The sequence below is a fragment of the Aulostomus chinensis genome, chromosome 10, assembly GCF_037954235.1.
Source record: "Aulostomus chinensis isolate RoL2024-O1b breed Wild chromosome 10, RoL_Achi_v1.0, whole genome shotgun sequence".
Taxonomy (NCBI): domain Eukaryota; kingdom Metazoa; phylum Chordata; class Actinopteri; order Syngnathiformes; family Aulostomidae; genus Aulostomus; species Aulostomus chinensis.
Window position 1 is genome coordinate 28,737,508 of NC_141329.1, and position 16,676 is coordinate 28,754,183.

A 16,676-nucleotide genomic window follows, 5' to 3' on the forward strand; every position below is an offset into this window, starting at 1 on the left:
CAGACAAAGAGCCAACACTCATTTCACATCTTCAACTTTTTTATTTCTTGGAAAACTAAAAGAAGCAAACCAAAGGGAGTTGATGAGGAGCTTCCCGGTCGCTCCGACGTCATGAGGGATGACCGGGAGGCACTTCAGACATCAGTGACGTGTCAGGTAAGTCCTGAGGGGGGCGCCAGAGGACACCTGACCCAACACTGGGACAGCAGGACCTGCCAACAAGCTCAGTGTTCTGTGTTCCATCATCACTTCCAATCACTAACTAGCATTCCTGTTAGCATGTGACACTTAGCACTGAATGAAGCATGAAAATGACCAGAGACCAGATCCATGCTCGCCTCATGTCAGGAAAGTTCCAGGCACATTTTGTTAGCATCTGAACAAGCTAGCGGTAGGTAGGTCGCAGCTAGTAGGTCCACTTGTCCGGTGACACTACTTAGCTCCTACAGAGCTCCCACCGAGTCTCAGGAGAGAGGTGTCCTAACCTGCCGCCCTACAGCAGAAACTCAGGCTGCTCGTGTCAGTGATGTCATGCTTTCAAACACCAATCAAAGCTTAGGGTATAAATGGACCCTCAGCTCATGCTTGGGAAGTTAGCATGAAGTGGTCACATGCTGCCCCCTGCTGGTCTGGAGAATGAATTACCAAGCTTATCAAACTGAGCTACAACTGAAACCGATAAATTGACTGAATGAAATGACTTGAACTGTCACATGACCACTTCTGCAATCACATGACCCTTCAGTTGTCACATGACAAGAATCCTGCCTAATCACACTGATGTGTACGAGACTGGATGGGATTTTCCGGAGCTTCCTGAGATTTGTGGTATTTGTGACAGTCAAGAACAACGTAAAAGCAGGTCTGAAGCTAAGAGTTCTCCTCCTGGGCTTCAGGGCCCCCGCGGCCCCTCGGGGCATCAGAGGGCCCTCAGGACCACGAGGACTAGAATGAGAGCAAGACCAGTGGACCTGACCCTCAGACGTCCACGCTCCCACTGAACTGATCAGACTGGACGCAGCCAACAAAGGCAGAGAAGAAGAAGAAGAGGAATTCTGGAAACATGGAAGCTTGGCTGACATCCAGGTTTGAGCGATTGTTGGAAAGTGTTTCTTTCCCATCAAGAGGATGTTGGCGAACCAGGAAGCTAAAAAGTGAGGATCTTCGCCTCCTGATGGCGCACAGACTGTTAGGGGAGACAACGCGGCACTATGGCGTTCAGTCCATTGCATCTGAGACGTGATTGGCTGCCTCTGAGGAGCGATGGGTCGACTACAGCGATGGAACCTTGTTTGACCTCAGGGACTTGATGTGTATCATCCGTACCGTCCCGGTGCAGCGTTAATGACATCACACTCCAGTCACGGCGAGCTGCACTGAGAGGTAAACAAGCTGGTTGGTCTGGCGTCGGTCTGCGCTGTAGCTTCATCCTCGAGTGTTTGTTTCTGCACGGACAGCAAAGATGGTAGCAGCAGGTTCCTTCTGGCGCTCGTGGCGGAGGGGCGGGGCTTCAGTGGCTGGAGAACAAGCTGGTCAGAGTGCCCTGTTTGATGCCTCTCCTGGAGGAAGGTGTGGAAGTGGAGGCGGAGGCGGAGCTCCTGCTGGCCCCTCTGGCTGAAACTCGGCGGTGTTGGCGGAGCGGGTAGGCGTCGGAGGAGCCTTTGCGTCGGTCGGTGGCCTGCTGCTTCGCCTCCTCGTCCAGCTCCTTCTGCAGAAGCAGAGCAACCTGCCGGTCCTCCTCCTCCTGCCGCCGCCGACACAGAAGCTCGGCCTCACACTGGGCAACCACTGCCCACCGAGCTGAGGAGGAGGAGGAGGAGGAGGAGGAGGAGGAGGAGGAGGAGCTGGACAGGGTGTAACACCCTGACGTCATCACCTCCTCGTCATCGGTTGTCTCCAGCTCTGAGTTCTTCCTCTTTAATGAGGAGGGGCGTCCGTCTCCCGCTGGGAGGCTCCTGGCTGGCTGATCCTGATCCTCCACACACGCCGCCGGTGAAACTGTGGGGAGAGCAAGAGGCTCTGATTGGTTGGTCTGTCCCTCACATCTGTCCAGTCGGTGAGTGTAAGTGCGGTAGAAGTCCAGGTGAGAGAGGCGGGGCTCCGCCTGAGAGAGGCCGAAGTTCTCCTGCAATGACATCACCTTTCAGAACTGACAGACAAGGCAGTCGATCTGAGGAGGCGACCAGGCGGCACCTCAACTGACCTTGTTAGAGGCGGAGCTGGAGGAGGAGCCGCAGTCTGGTGAGCCGGTTTTGGATGGAAGACGACACAAAAACCTGAGGACACACAAAGACGCACCACTGTCATCACCTTCAGTTCAACTGGTGATGACAGACACAAATGATGATGTCACAATGACATCATCAGCTGGTGTGGACGTGAGGATGCTGGTAGTTGATGTTTGAATATGCGGTTTGACTTCTATTACAGGTCATGATGTCATCACACTGGCTGGCCTGCCAAGTGTTGAATGCGTCCGGCTGGCAGCTGTGGGCGTGGCCTGACTGACTCAGGACTTGAAACAATGGTTATCTGTTGGTCGGCTTTGTTGGGCCAACAGGAACTAAGCTGAAGCCACTCAGGAAGCGGTCCTTTTACTCGCCATCACAATGTTGTTTCAACTTCAGGATTTTTTGCTGCATGAGAGTCCTATGGGGAACCCACCTCTCGATCTGTCCGGCGCCGGCCTTCTTCTTTTTAGCTGGCGTGACCTCGGCAGGACGAAGGTGGTCCTGAGAGACGGGAGCAGAGTTCTGCAGAAGACAAAGGACAAAGACGATGACAGAGGGGGAAGGACAAGTATGGAAAACTACACCTCCATCCAACCAAGATGGCGGCCAGTATCAGAGAGCGGCTCGCCACACAGGAGGATACCCGGTTCTATTTTGGAGTTTCGCAAACTAACCAGCTGGTCACTGAGCAGTCGCGCCATCCTCTCGTCTTCCTCCCGCCGCCGCCTCTCCTCCTGCTGCTGCTCCTGTTCCTCCGCCAGCAGCCTCTGGATGTACTCCTCGCTGGCCCTCCTCTCCTCCTCCTCCAGCACTCGCTTTTCCTCCGTCAGCTGTTTGGAAAATTACCAGCGAACTGAAACCTCCAACAGCTGCAGGTTGGTAGCACCGCTCAGCTTTAGTGTCACACAATTTTCATGCAACTTTGTTGACGTTTTAGATGAAATGGGTGGGTGGAGCTTGTGACTGGACGGCTGGAGCACCTGAGTTCAGCCCTGGTTCCACATTAAACAACAGCTATCTATAAAGGGGGCGGTACTTACTTTGGTGAGCTGGTCCTGATATTCTTGTCTCACTTCTCCAGGTTGGCTCACCCTGGGAATACACACTGACACACACACACACACACACACACACACACAGGTCAACGTCCACAGGAAAGGTGCTCATGCATTTCACCTGGAGAGCTGACAGTCAACCAGACAGCAAGCGTATTATGGGATGTACCCGTCACATCGTCCTGGCTGAGGCCGTCCTGCCCACTGAGGCGGCGCTGACACTGCTGGGGGAAGGTGGCCTGGATCTGACGCCAGAGCCGCTCGTTGACCAGCGTCTTGTTCCGGCTGTTCAGTCGGGCCCAGGTGGAGACCCTCTTCCTACACATGGGACAGCACAGTGTGGCTTTGTCCACCGACTCCAGGAAGCAGCCCTGAAACACACACACACACACACCTTATTTCAGCATCATTTTGTTGGTTTTACCATTCTACTTTTTGGTAGCCTGGGTCAGGAAGCAAAGCCTGATGGGTATTTGAAAGAAACATTGAGGGTTGGAGGGACGAAAAGACAGTGAGAGGTTGTTTTTTTTTGCTTGAAAACATTTTAGGCCAACAATTAACACTTCATCCTGACATCATCATGAAATATAAAACGATAGCAACTAAAGGGGCACGCCCACTTTTGCTTGAATGTTAGTGGGTGGGAAGCATCAGCTGGCTCAGGTCCAGGCTAGTTAGCGTAGCTCAATGGCTGGAAGTGGGTGGGAAGTGTTAGCATCAGCTAGCTCAGGTCCAGGCTAGTTAGCTTAGCCCAATGGCTGGTAGTGGGTGGGAAGTGTTAGCATCAGCTAGCTCAGCTCCAGGCTAGTTAGCTTAGCCCAATGGCTGGAAGTGGGTGGCTGTACTGTGGTGCAGTACTGCGTCAAATCACTGCGCCCAGTCAGGAAAGTAGTTCCAGCTACGTGTCTGATTCCACCACAAGGTCTCCTCATGTTAAACTGGTGTTCATCACCAGGGTTCCACTCAACTCTCAGGCTACAATTCACTCCCTGCAGAAATGCAGCAGCACTCTCAGCACCAGAGCTCCACCTGCTTCAACAGTGCAGTCACACCTGATATCAGAGATTCTTATCACACAGAGGAATCTTTACATTCCTACTTCAAGAACAGATCATTGATGCAGCATGTTTGCTTGTGACTATTCCTAAGAACACGTCAAGGACCCAGACCTCACCTGGAGAACCCCACCCTTCATGATGTAACGGTGGGATTGGAGGATGTGGTTGGTTGAGACGCCTCTGAGTTGTGAGTGTCTCACCTTGCAGAAGGTGTGTGTGCAGGGAAGCGTCACCGGCTCCACGAACATCTCCAGACACACAGGACAGAGACAGTCCTCCAGCGACAGCTCCCTCTTCCCCTTCGCTCCCCGCTGGGGGGCTGGGGACATGTCCACCTCCACGTCCGACACCGGAGACATCGCCGTCCTTGCTCCTCGTCTGGTTGGTCACAGCCTGTTAGGAATGATGACACCTAGATTAAAGATGTCAGCTATTGTGCACCTGTCGGGCGGTCAGATGAGTCAGCAGTCTCCGGGTAGATGTTGTGTGTGTGTGTGTGTGTGTGTGTAAAACTTCACTTGGTAACACTGAACTACGTCTAGGGGAAGCTGCATGGTCTGATAACAGCACCAACACGCATCCACCTTTACTCTCAACTGCAGGAGGTTTTTCTCCCCCCCAAAATTTCCAGGGTTCACAATTATATTCAGACTTTATTTTCCACAATTTTTCCAGTTTGAAATTCCAGAACTCTTCCAGGTTTTTCACGATCGATTCCAGGGAAGGTGCTGCAGATAAGAGAGGCGTAGACCCTTCCAAGAAGACGCCACACCCGGATACATTAATAACCCTGGTCACTTAACATAGAGCAGTAAGAATTCACCAACTGAACAAGTAACATGGCGGTCTGGTGGAGCAGCGGTCCTCACTGTGGCCCCCAGCAAGAAGGTTGTGGGTGGAGCCCCGGCTGCAGCACGGGGTCTTTCTGGGTGAGTCTCCATGTTCTCCCTGTTCCTGCTGGGTTCTCTCTGGTACTCCAGCTTCCTCCACGGTCCAAAGACATCAAGAGGGACCAGGTTAATCCAGATTCTAGATTGACCGTAGGCGTGGCTGGGAGAGCCAATGGTTGTCTGTCTCTATGTGTTGGTCCTGCCATGGACTGGTGACCTGTCCAGGGGGAAGGCTGCTGGGATAGGCTCCACCCCCACCACCCTCAACAGGAGAAGAGGGGGAACATGGAGGGAGGGATGAAATATATCTAAAGAATCAACAGAATAATGAACATGTGGGACCCGGCCGAGACCCTGAGGTCCCCCAACCCTCCTGAAGTCACAGACCAACACTGTTGGACGACTCAAACTCGGTCACTAACCGGGTCAAACGTCCCTCATAGACCGAACCCGAGTGGCGGTGTCGCGCAGCAGCTGAACTCAAACATGGCTCCGGGTTTCGCTAACTAGCTCGCGGTACCGACGGAAGTTGAGCTCCCCGTTAGTCCATCCCTACCGCTTACTTCACCGTTTAGACACACAGGTGGAGAACTACTGGTACCGACACCGTCAGCCGAACCCACCTGGGAAGAGTCGCCGGAAACGTTTGAAGTAGAAGTTTGCTTCCGAACCAAAACAAGCCGAGCCGGCTAGCTGCTGGCTAGCTGTCGGGCTACACGGCGCCTTTCTCCTCCGGGCCACTGGCAGCCAGCACTCACCGCTCAGGTGGATCAGGATTCAGCCGCCTGTGACCTCAAAAGTGGGGCTTTACGTTTCTGTAGACTGTAACAGCCTCACCGGAATCAGAAAGTCTGCCATTACCCGCCGACCGAACCGTGTCCCAGTGCGCATGCGCTGCTAAATTACTGCGCCGCCCCTTAGAATTCTGGTGAATGTTAAAAAATATAAACTAAAGCGTGAAATGATGTTTCAGACAGCGTAGACGGCACTTTTTAAAGTAACTTCTGCAAGGACAAGTGTTAAAAATGTTGAAATTTGAAGTACCGCGTGACGTCACGGAGCACGTGAGACAATGGTTGACAAATGTGTTGTACAATCTGTACATTTAAAAAGGTGATGAAGGTGAGTCGAAATCTCAGGTGTAACCTGGCTGAATAGAAGAATCTGATTAGCAGAACTGTTGGAGGGTCATATGAGCTCGGGTGTCCACCTACACCGTCCTCAGTGTGTTCTCTGGAAAAAAGAAGCGTATTTGAGGAGCAACAAAAATGACTACACGTACAACTAATACTAGTACTAGTACTAACAGGAGACGCTACCTACATTTAGTATCAGTACACAAACTGTTAACTGCACACCAAACTGAAGCTCCAAGCAGCTCTGAGTGCTGATGAAGCTGCTGCTGCTGCGCCCACCAGCATGAGGACATCCAGGCAGCAGATGTTCATGCCCCCGTGTCACAAGTGCCATGGAAACAGTCACTCAATAATCAATCAGTTGTTTACAAATGTATTAATATTTAACTACAGACTCAAAATAGTTCATTATTTGATGTTTTAACAGGTAAAAAAAAGACAAAAAGAATTTCTAAAAGGAATATGCATCAAAAAATGAAAATGTTTCTTCACCAGAAGTCGTCTGTGGACCAGCACGCCAGCTGAGCGACGCCACTTTGTGTTCAGTGCCGCTGGACCAGAGGCTCCAGAAGAATGAGAACACACGCGCTTCCACACGACACTGACGTCAGCCCGTGATTGGCTCAAATGAGTTGTGATGTCATCAGCCCTGCAGGTGCGTGCAGGTTTTAAACCAAGGCTGAAGATGAACAAGATGATCGTCATCAGCCGAGAACCCCAGGAGAACCCCTGACCTCTGAGTATCACTGTGATCCACACGGAACATGAAACCGTCAGCAGCTGCTCCAGATGTGACACTCGTCTTGGTTTGTTGTGTAACCATGTGCTGATGGAGGAAAACTATTCAGTTAATACTTCACCCAAAGAGCTCGAAGACACTCGTCCTCCTGCGTTTCTTAGTACAGAACCGTCTTCAGTCCAAGGGTCACAGGTCATCCGTCTGGATGAAGACAACCCGGAGCGCTGTAGCTGCTGTTAGCCAGCAGCCGCCGTTAGCTTCAAGCTAAATATACGTAGCTGCATCCCTTCAGTAAAACAGCAACTTCACTTTAGACTCTGTCCGGTCCTGCAGCCCCCCCACAGAGCCGAGGTCCCTCAGGTCTTCAGGTGCTCTCCCTCTTGGCCTTCAACCCAGCTCAGAGTTTATTAAAGTTGTTCCGCCGCCTGCCATCTGCTAACGGGGGAAAACACTTCCTGTTTACGACGCACGGCGGCGTCACACCGTGAATCCACTTTTTTTCCAGGGGGCATTTGTACACAGTAGCAGACAGAAATACAGAGCGAAGCTTTATGGTCACCAATGACGGCACACATGGAGTCCCTGCGCTGCGGTCACTACACGGTGAAGTCATCATCTATGACATCACAACACACCAAAGCAAACCAGGGCCACTTTAAAAATACAGCAGCAGATTCACATTTCACCCTTTCAACCACCAGAGGGCAGCAGGTGACGGGGTTACCAAACTACAACACCAGACCGTCTAGCGGCCGGGCTCGGACAGGCTCATCAGTCCTGGATCCAAGCTGGTTCTTGTCCATGATGAACAACTTCATAATGTTGGTCGGCGTCACGCTCGCCACCCGTCAGCTTCCAGCCGTGATGCTCAACTGAACACTGATCTGAGCTTCTCTGCATGTTTCTTGAAAGGTCTTTTATCTCAAAACATTCCGCATCATTCATTAGTGAAGCCTTCCGTCCACGGGAAAACCTCCTTCTGCTTCCGGTGTTTGCCGCCAGGCTCGAGTGGATTCTGAAAGCCGTCACCACAGCTGTGTTTCTTGAGCTGCCGGGAGTCGGAGAAGCCCTGAGAGCAGCGCTGGCAGGAGTACAGCTTCACCCCCGTGTGGATCTGCATGTGCGACTTCAGCTGGTTGGACTGCCGGAACTTCCTGTTGCACACGAGGCACTCGAATGGTTTCACGCCGGTGTGGACCAGCAGGTGGCGGTGGTAGTTCTGCTGCGTCCTGAACTCCTTCCCGCACTGCTTGCACTTGTGCGGTTTGCCGCCAGTATGCAGGAGCTCGTGCTGCTTCAGCTGCGACTGAAGCAGGAATGCCTTCTCACAGAAGGTGCAGACATGCGGCCGGTCGCCGTTATGCTGCCGCATGTGGTAGAGGTACAGGTGACGCAGGTGGAAGGACTTCCCGCAGGTCTCGCAGATGAACTCTTTGTTCTCGGCGTGGCTCTTCTCATGAGCGCGCAGGGTCGTGCTGCTGCTGAAGCTCTTTGTGCAGATCTTGCAGCTGAAGGGTTTGACCCCCAGCGGTCTCCGCCTCCTGGCGGTGGCGTCGACCTTGGCCCTGTCCTTGTTGTCGTGGACCAGCTGCTGGTGCTTCTGCAGCTGGCAGTTGTAGAAGAACGTCTTCCCACAGAGGTCACACATGAAGGACTTCTCCACCCCGTGGACCAGCATGTGTGTCTTCAGAGCGTAAGTTCCTGTGAAGCCTTCGCCACATTTGTCACACCTGAGAGGAGAAGAGAGAGTCTGAACATGGTGACGGACACACACCACACCTGACTGGGGATCAGCCTCTCACAAACCCCATCAGGCTGGATCTTAAACCAGGAAGAGGAAACTTCATAAGACCAGATAAGACCAAGTCAACCCCAGTGCTCTGCACCAGAACTTGTTGAGGCCAAAGACCCAAACTGACAAAGGAAGCACGGGAGACGCTGGACCGTACAAACCGCACGACGGCGAGTTCTGCTCCTCAAAGGTTTCTAGTTAAGTGTAAAAGTTCATGCTAGCTGTGAAAGGTGACTCATGCACTGGCATAACAAATATGACAGCAGTTAGCATGAGACATTTTGGAGGCAGAGCCATGCTAGCAAAGGGCTACCTGTGCTTCACCCCATTATTCAACTCTCCAACAAAGAAGCTGAGGACACGTCTCTAGAAAATGAAAATGACTGTGATGGACACCCTTTCATCCCACATTGTCGTATTTGTTATCTTTTGTGAGGCTCATTGTGTGTAACTGAGCTTCAGGCTGCTGGCTAGCGTTAACTGACTGAATGCTAGCTGACACGCAGACTGATCAGGCTTCAGAAATGCTGACATCACAGCCTCGCTAACGGGGCGTAAAAGAGTGGAAATGGCAGCGAGAGACGAGCCACGGGTACCTGAAGGGTTTCTCGCCGTTGTGGAGGCGCATGTGTCTCTGGAAGTTGTACTTGAGGCCGAAGCTCAGGCCGCAGGTCTGGCACATGAAGGGCTTCTCCCCGGTGTGGACCACCTGGTGCTGCAGCAGACCCATGCGGCACTTGAAGGCCTTGTCACACGTAGAGCACTTGTGTGGCCGCTCGTCCGAGTGCGACCTCTTGTGGACCCGCAGGTTACCGGTGGTGGAGAACCTCTTCCCGCAGATCTGGCAGGGGTACGGCCGGGCGCCCGTGTGGATGGTCTGGTGCTCGCGGAGGCTCTTCTTCCTGGCGAACCCTTTGCCGCAGACGTCGCACATGAAGGGCTTGACCTCAGAGTGCGACACCTCGTGGTACCTGAGGGCGCTGGAGGAGGTGAAGGTGCGCTCACAGTAGCAGCACATGAGAGGCGTCTTCTCCAGACGGTGGGAGGCCTGGTGGACTCTGAGCTGCCGCAGCAGCCGGAACTTCCTGTCGCACTGGTCACAGTGCAGCAGCTTGTCGGGGTCGTTCTCCTGGGCGTCCCTCAGCTGGTGCGTCAGCATGTGTTTCTGGAGCGTCCGGGCCTTGTAGAAGCCTTTGTCGCAGGCGCTGCAGGGGAAGGGCTTGTCGTGGCAGGACACGTGCTTCCTCAGCTGGTGTTTCTGGTGGAAGCCTTTGTTACAGAGCTCACAGAAGAACCTCTTCTCCTTGTAGAGCTCCCTCCTCCTCCGCCGCTCCAGCTCCTTCTGCACGTCATCACTGGGAGCTGCAAACAGACGCATGAGCAAACGTCAGCGAGGCCTCATCAGACCGAAGGAGGCAAGTGAAGCCCACACAGACACCTCTTAAACCTGCCAGCAGGGGGCTCCTGCACGTTTGGAGCGGCAAACGTCCTCAGATCAGTTCCGAAATAAATCAGGGGTTGTCAATGTGGGGTCCAGGGACGCCGAGGGGACCTTGAAGGTCTCTAAGGGGTTCACAAGCTAAAAAAGGAAGAGCTGGACTTTGATATTTCACTAACAAAAACCACAGGCTGAGCCAACGACTCTCATGTGACCTCAGCGACTCACCCAGAGCCCTGACCGCCTGCCAGTCCCCAGCAGACTCAGGAGCCTCTCGATGAGAGGAGGAGCATCTTCAACGAGTCATTTTTCAACTTTGATGACATTTCGATTCACAGCCCAGTCCGACAGAGATCAGAATTTCACAAGTGAGCACTAGCAACTGTAACAATCTGAATAAGCAGCAAAATTATATTCACACAATTTCAATGATTGCTGGTAAAACATAAGAAAAAGTTTATAATCCAGTAATCCCAACAGCTGTGGAAGCGCTGCAAACTCCTGGGGGCTTTGCTGCCATCTGATGGTGCAGCAGTGTAACAACAGCATGAGCCAGACGCCAGCGCAGGCGTGTTGGAGCCCCCGACGACGGACAGAGTCACTCATGTTGACGTCAAACCTGAGGAAGTGAGAGAAGGAAGACGCTGGACTGGCCAGCAGCTCACCAGGCGGCGCGACCTGCTGCTCCTCAGCCTCGATCGTCATCTCAGCTTCCTGAAACACATCGCCGTTCTTCAGATCAGCGTTGCCTTCATTCTGTGACTCTCGTCATAAAAATCATGGCTAATTTCAATGTTTCCTCACTGTCATTATGATTCTCTTCATCTGTGTTGATTGGTTCATAGGTATATTCGTTCCAAACTTACTACTTCCAGGGTGGGCGTGTCTTTGCCACCTGCTGCATCCGTCACCTCGCTGTCCAGCTCATCAGCTGCCACAGGAGGTGATGTCACGCTGGGAGAGGGGTCCAAGTCTGAGGAGAGTTCCGGCACCAGGTTGGTCTGAAGGTCAGGTGGACACGAGGCCTGCAGCGGGGGGGGCGTGCTGCTCTGGCCTGTGACTGGAGCAGGAAGTGGCTGGCTGATGATCACCAAAGGGACCTGATGCTCGCCGCTGGCTGCGCCGCTGGACTTGGTAGAGTTGAGGATGGCCATGGCGAGCGCAGTTGGGTTGGCGGCTGGTTGGTTGATGTCCAGTGAGAGGGCGGGTCCATCTGAGATGACAAACAGTGAAAGTATACCATCACGCTGCTGGCATCTCTCACACTGTGGAAATATTTAAAACACATCATATGATGTCATAAAGCAGATGACGGTGAAAAAGGGACTCGCATGTACGTGGCTCCGCCTCCTCAGTGACGTGACCTCATCACCATTCACTCCTATTCTTTCAGATGATGTCATTCACTCGCCAGTGTTTCACCTTTCATGTTCTGATTGTGAACAACGCTTTGCTCTCCCGGTGAACTCGACATGCACGAACACGACGACGCGAAAGCAACAATGAAACAAGCTGACGTAAAGATGGCGGCCTCATCGGACCTGAAGGTTTGATCCTGTAGACGGTCTGTGTTGCAGTCCTCTGAGCGACAGGTGTTTTCTTGACCTTTGACCTCAGTTCAGCCTCCAGGTGTCCCACTCTGCCCTTCAGAGCTTCGTTCTCCTTGGCTACGCTCGTGTAGAGCTCCCAGAAAACTCTGATGATTTTGCGCAGAGCTTCTCTGGCCATCGCGTCCAAGACAGCGGTCAGCTGAGTCTGTAGGGAGAGAGATCCAGAGGGCTGACTGCTCCTGCCGCTTCAGTCTCAGACACAAAAGAAATCATTCGACATATAGAAATACACACACACACACACACGCATCCTCGTACTTGTATCTTTGTGAGGACTTTGATTGAGGTAATACATTCCCTAGCCCCTCCCCCAACCCTAACCATCTCAGCTGACTGAATGACCCTGACCTTGACCCTAACCTGAACCTGATTCTAACCTCGACCCTAAAACCAAGTCCTGACCTTCAAACGGCCCTTTGAAGAAGTGAGGACCGGCTAAAATGTCCTCACTCTGTTGGTTAAATAGTCCTCTAGTCCTCACTATGTAGCAAGTACAAGAACACAGACACACACACACACACACACACACACACACATACACACACACACATATCTATACACACACACACACATATATATACACACACATATATGTATACACACACACACACATATATACACACATATGTATACACACACATATGTATACACACATATACACACACACACATATATACACACACATATATGTATACACACACACATATATATATATATATACACACACACATATATACACACATATGTATACACATATGTATACACACACATGTATACACACACATGTATACACACACATATATACACACACATATGTATACACACACATATATACACACACATATGTATACACACACACATATATACACACACACATATATACACACACACATATATATACACACACATATATGTATACACACACATATACACACATACACACACACACACACACACACACACACACTCCTCTGTGGTCCTGTGACGACACCGATATAACCAACATGGCGCCCTTTGATGGGACTTTCTTCGGCTGCTACAACGAGCATCAGTAATCAGCAGCAGGTGATCTCAATGTTTCATCTGATGTTATTAACCGATGATGACCCGCGCCCCGCGAAGGAGGAAGTGACGGAGGCGTCTGATCTCAGGGCGATCGCTCCTTTCCCCCCGTTCCCTGGTGCTAAACTCGTTGAAATGACTCCCCCTCACCCTCCTGTCCGCGCCGTCCGTCCGGTCCTGTCCCAGTCTGTCCTGGAGGACACACACCACCGACTCCACCGCCACCTCCATGATCAGCTCCGTCTGACAGCGGAAAGTTTCGGCGGCGGCCGCGTCACCGTCCGCTCGCTCCATCGCGGCTCGCGAGCCTTTAACGGCCGAGGCCGAGGGAGAAAATGAAGTTCAACGGCGTTTAAAACCGTGAAATTCTGCTGGACTGGAAGAAACTTAAATGTTGGGATGGTGATCCGCTGTCCAATATGGATGCCGTGTTGTTTACATCCGGGTCACTGTTGAGACCTTTCAGGGCTGAAGAGTAGATCTCAGATGCATCGATCATCCTTCAATCTCTCACACTGACAACTGACTTTTCACCAGAAGTATCAGATTACAGCTGTTTAAACAAACACACACATATATATGCTAATCTTATATTTCCCCGTCAGTGATAAGAGTGCTAACAATAATTTTGTAATTTCCTTGAGCATGAATAAACGAGAAATTACCTGACAATTACCACAAATTAAAAGTACAAAAAATGGCTGTGAATCACTGATATATTCATTCCAGGTATATTCCATATTCCAGGTATATTCATTCTATAGGTATATTCATTCCATAGGTATATTCGTTCTATAGGTATATTCATTCTATAGGTATATTCGTTCTATAGGTATATTCATTCCATAGGTATATTCGTTCTATAGGTATATTCGTTCTATAGGTATATTCGTTCCATAGGTATATTTGTTCTATAGGTATATTCGTTCTATAGGTATATTCGTTCCATAGGTATATTCATTCCATAGGTATATTCATTCTATAGGTATATTCGTTCTATAGGTATATTCGTTCCATAGGTATATTCGTTCTATAGGTATATTCGTTCCATAGGTATATTCGTTCCATAGGTATATTCATTCCATAGGTATATTCGTTCTATAGGTATATTCATTCCATAGGTATATTCGTTCCATAGGTATATTCATTCTATAGGTATATTCGTTCTATAGGTATATTCATTCCATAGGTATATTCGTTCTATAGGTATATTCGTTCCATAGGTATATTCATTCCATAGGTATATTCGTTCTATAGGTATATTCATTCCATAGGTATATTCGTTCTATAGGTATATTCGTTCCATAGGTATATTCATTCCATAGGTATATTCGTTCTATAGGTATATTCATTCCATAGGTATATTCGTTCCATAGGTATATTCATTCTATAGGTATATTCGTTCTATAGGTATATTCATTCTATAGGTATATTCGTTCCATAGCTATATACGTTCTATAGGTATATTCGTTCCATAGGTATATTCATTCTATAGGTATATTCGTTCTATAGGTATATTCATTCCATAGGTATATTCGTTCTATAGGTATATTCATTCTATAGGTATATTCGTTCTATAGGTATATTCATTCCATAGGTATATTCGTTCTATAGGTATATTCGTTCCATAGGTATATTCATTCCATAGGTATATTCGTTCTATAGGTATATTCATTCCATAGGTATATTCGTTCCATAGGTATATTCATTCCATAGGTATATTCATTCCATAGGTATATTCGTTCTATAGGTATATTCATTCCATAGGTATATTCGTTCTATAGGTATATTCGTTCTATAGGTATATTCGTTCTATAGGTATATTTGTTCTATAGGTATATTCATTCCATAGGTATATTCGTTCCATAGGTATATACATTCTATAGGTATATTCGTTCCATAGGTATATTTGTTCCATAGGTATATTCGTTCTATGGGTATATTCGTTCCATAGGTATATTCGTTCCATAGGTATATTCGTTCCATAGGTATATTCATTCTATAGGTATATTCATTCCATAGGTATATTCGTTCTATAGGTATATTCGTTCCATAGGTATATTCATTCCATAGGTATATTCGTTCCATAGGTATATTCGTTCCATAGGTATATTCATTCCATAGGTATATTCATTCTATAGGTATATTCATTCTATAGGTATATTCGTTCTATAGGTATATTCATTCTATAGGTATATTCATTCCATAGCTATATACGTTCTATAGGTATATTCATTCCATAGGTATATTCATTCTATAGGTATATTCATTCCATAGGTATATTCATTCTATAGGTATATTCGTTCTATAGGTATATTCATTCTATAGGTATATTCATTCCATAGGTATATTCATTCTATAGGTATATTCGTTCTATAGGTATATTCATTCTATAGGTATATTCATTCCATAGGTATATTCGTTCCATAGGTATATTCATTCCATAGGTATATTCGTTCCATAGGTATATTCATTCCATAGGTATATTCGTTCCATAGGTATATTCATTCCATAGGTATATTCGTTCCATAGGTATATTCATTCCATAGGTATATTCGTTCCATAGGTATATTCATTCCATAGGTATATTCATTCTATAGGTATATTCGTTCTATAGGTATATTCATTCTATAGGTATATTCGTTCTATAGGTATATTCATTCCATAGGTATATTCGTTCTATAGGTATATTCATTCTATAGGTATATTCATTCCATAGGTATATTCGTTCTATAGGTATATTCGTTCCATAGGTATATTAATTCTATAGGTATATTCGTTCCATAGGTATATTCATTCCATAGGTATATTCGTTCTATAGGTATATTCCTTCTATAGGTATATTCATTCCATAGGTATATTCGTTCTATAGGTATATTCATTCCATAGGTATATTCATTCTATAGGTATATTCGTTCTATAGGTATATTTATTCCATAGGTATATTCATTCTATAGGTATATTCGTTCTATAGGTATATTCATTCTATAGGTATATTCGTTCTATAGGTATATTCATTCCATAGGTATATTCGTTCTATAGGTATATTCATTCTATAGGTATATTCATTCCATAGGTATATTCGTTCTATAGGTATATTCATTCCATAGGTATATTCATTCTATAGGTATATTCGTTCTATAGGTATATTCGTTCTGTAGGTATATTTGTTCTATAGGTATATTCATTCTATAGGTATATTCGTTCTATAGGTATATTCATTCCATAGGTATATTCGTTCTATAGGTATATTCATTCTATAGGTATATTCATTCCATAGGTATATTCGTTCTATAGGTATATTCATTCCATAGGTATATTCATTCTATAGGTATATTCGTTCTATAGGTATATTCGTTCTATAGGTATATTCGTTCTATAGGTATATTCGTTCTATAGGTATTATTCTGAGATGTGTCAAACGATGTGTGCTCATAAGAATTCAGAAGAGTCATGAGGAAGTTGCTCTGTTATGAATGTTGAAATGTGCATGAAGTGTTTCAAGCGCTGAGGGTCGCTGGTCATGTGATGTAACGAAGTCGTGACTTCAGACCAACATTCAGCAAAATAAGAGCGCGTCCAATGACAGGACCTGTTAGTGGAGTGAGGTGACGGGACGGCGGCTGACACCAGTCTGTTTTATTAAAGTCGATCTCTGTGCTGTC

At 48.1% G+C, this 16,676-nt stretch overlaps 2 protein-coding genes across 5 annotated transcripts; both read right to left on the reverse strand.

Annotated features, from left to right (window-relative positions):
• Positions 1-48: 48 nt before the first annotated feature.
• Positions 49-7,004, reverse strand: rnf168 (ring finger protein 168). 3 transcript variants are annotated; one of them, XM_086216940.1, is made up of 8 exons: positions 6,863-7,004; positions 4,545-4,737; positions 3,456-3,657; positions 3,272-3,336; positions 2,906-3,061; positions 2,665-2,753; positions 2,204-2,276; positions 49-2,125 (listed from the first exon to the last, which is right to left on the reverse strand). In XM_086216940.1, the coding sequence occupies exons 2-8, from the start codon at positions 4,701-4,703 to the stop codon at positions 1,511-1,513; spliced, it is 1,359 nt and encodes a 452-aa protein (XP_086073066.1). In that variant the 5' UTR covers positions 4,704-4,737; positions 6,863-7,004; the 3' UTR covers positions 49-1,510. The 3 variants fall into 3 exon arrangements, with proteins under 3 accessions (XP_086073066.1, XP_086073067.1, XP_086073065.1); XM_086216941.1 differs by lacking the exon at positions 6,863-7,004 and adding an exon at positions 5,993-6,852; XM_086216939.1 differs by lacking the exon at positions 6,863-7,004 and adding an exon at positions 5,858-6,852.
• Positions 7,005-8,041: 1,037 nt separating this feature from the next.
• LOC147255199 (uncharacterized) lies at positions 8,042-13,461 on the reverse strand. 2 transcript variants are annotated; one of them, XM_086216937.1, is made up of 6 exons: positions 13,162-13,461; positions 11,881-12,094; positions 11,206-11,552; positions 11,005-11,053; positions 9,498-10,263; positions 8,042-8,839 (listed from the first exon to the last, which is right to left on the reverse strand). In XM_086216937.1, the coding sequence occupies exons 1-6, from the start codon at positions 13,303-13,305 to the stop codon at positions 8,047-8,049; spliced, it is 2,313 nt and encodes a 770-aa protein (XP_086073063.1). In that variant the 5' UTR covers positions 13,306-13,461; the 3' UTR covers positions 8,042-8,046. The 2 variants fall into 2 exon arrangements, with proteins under 2 accessions (XP_086073063.1, XP_086073064.1); XM_086216938.1 differs by lacking the exon at positions 13,162-13,461 and adding an exon at positions 12,915-13,120.
• Between the last annotated feature and the right edge of the window lie 3,215 nt (positions 13,462-16,676).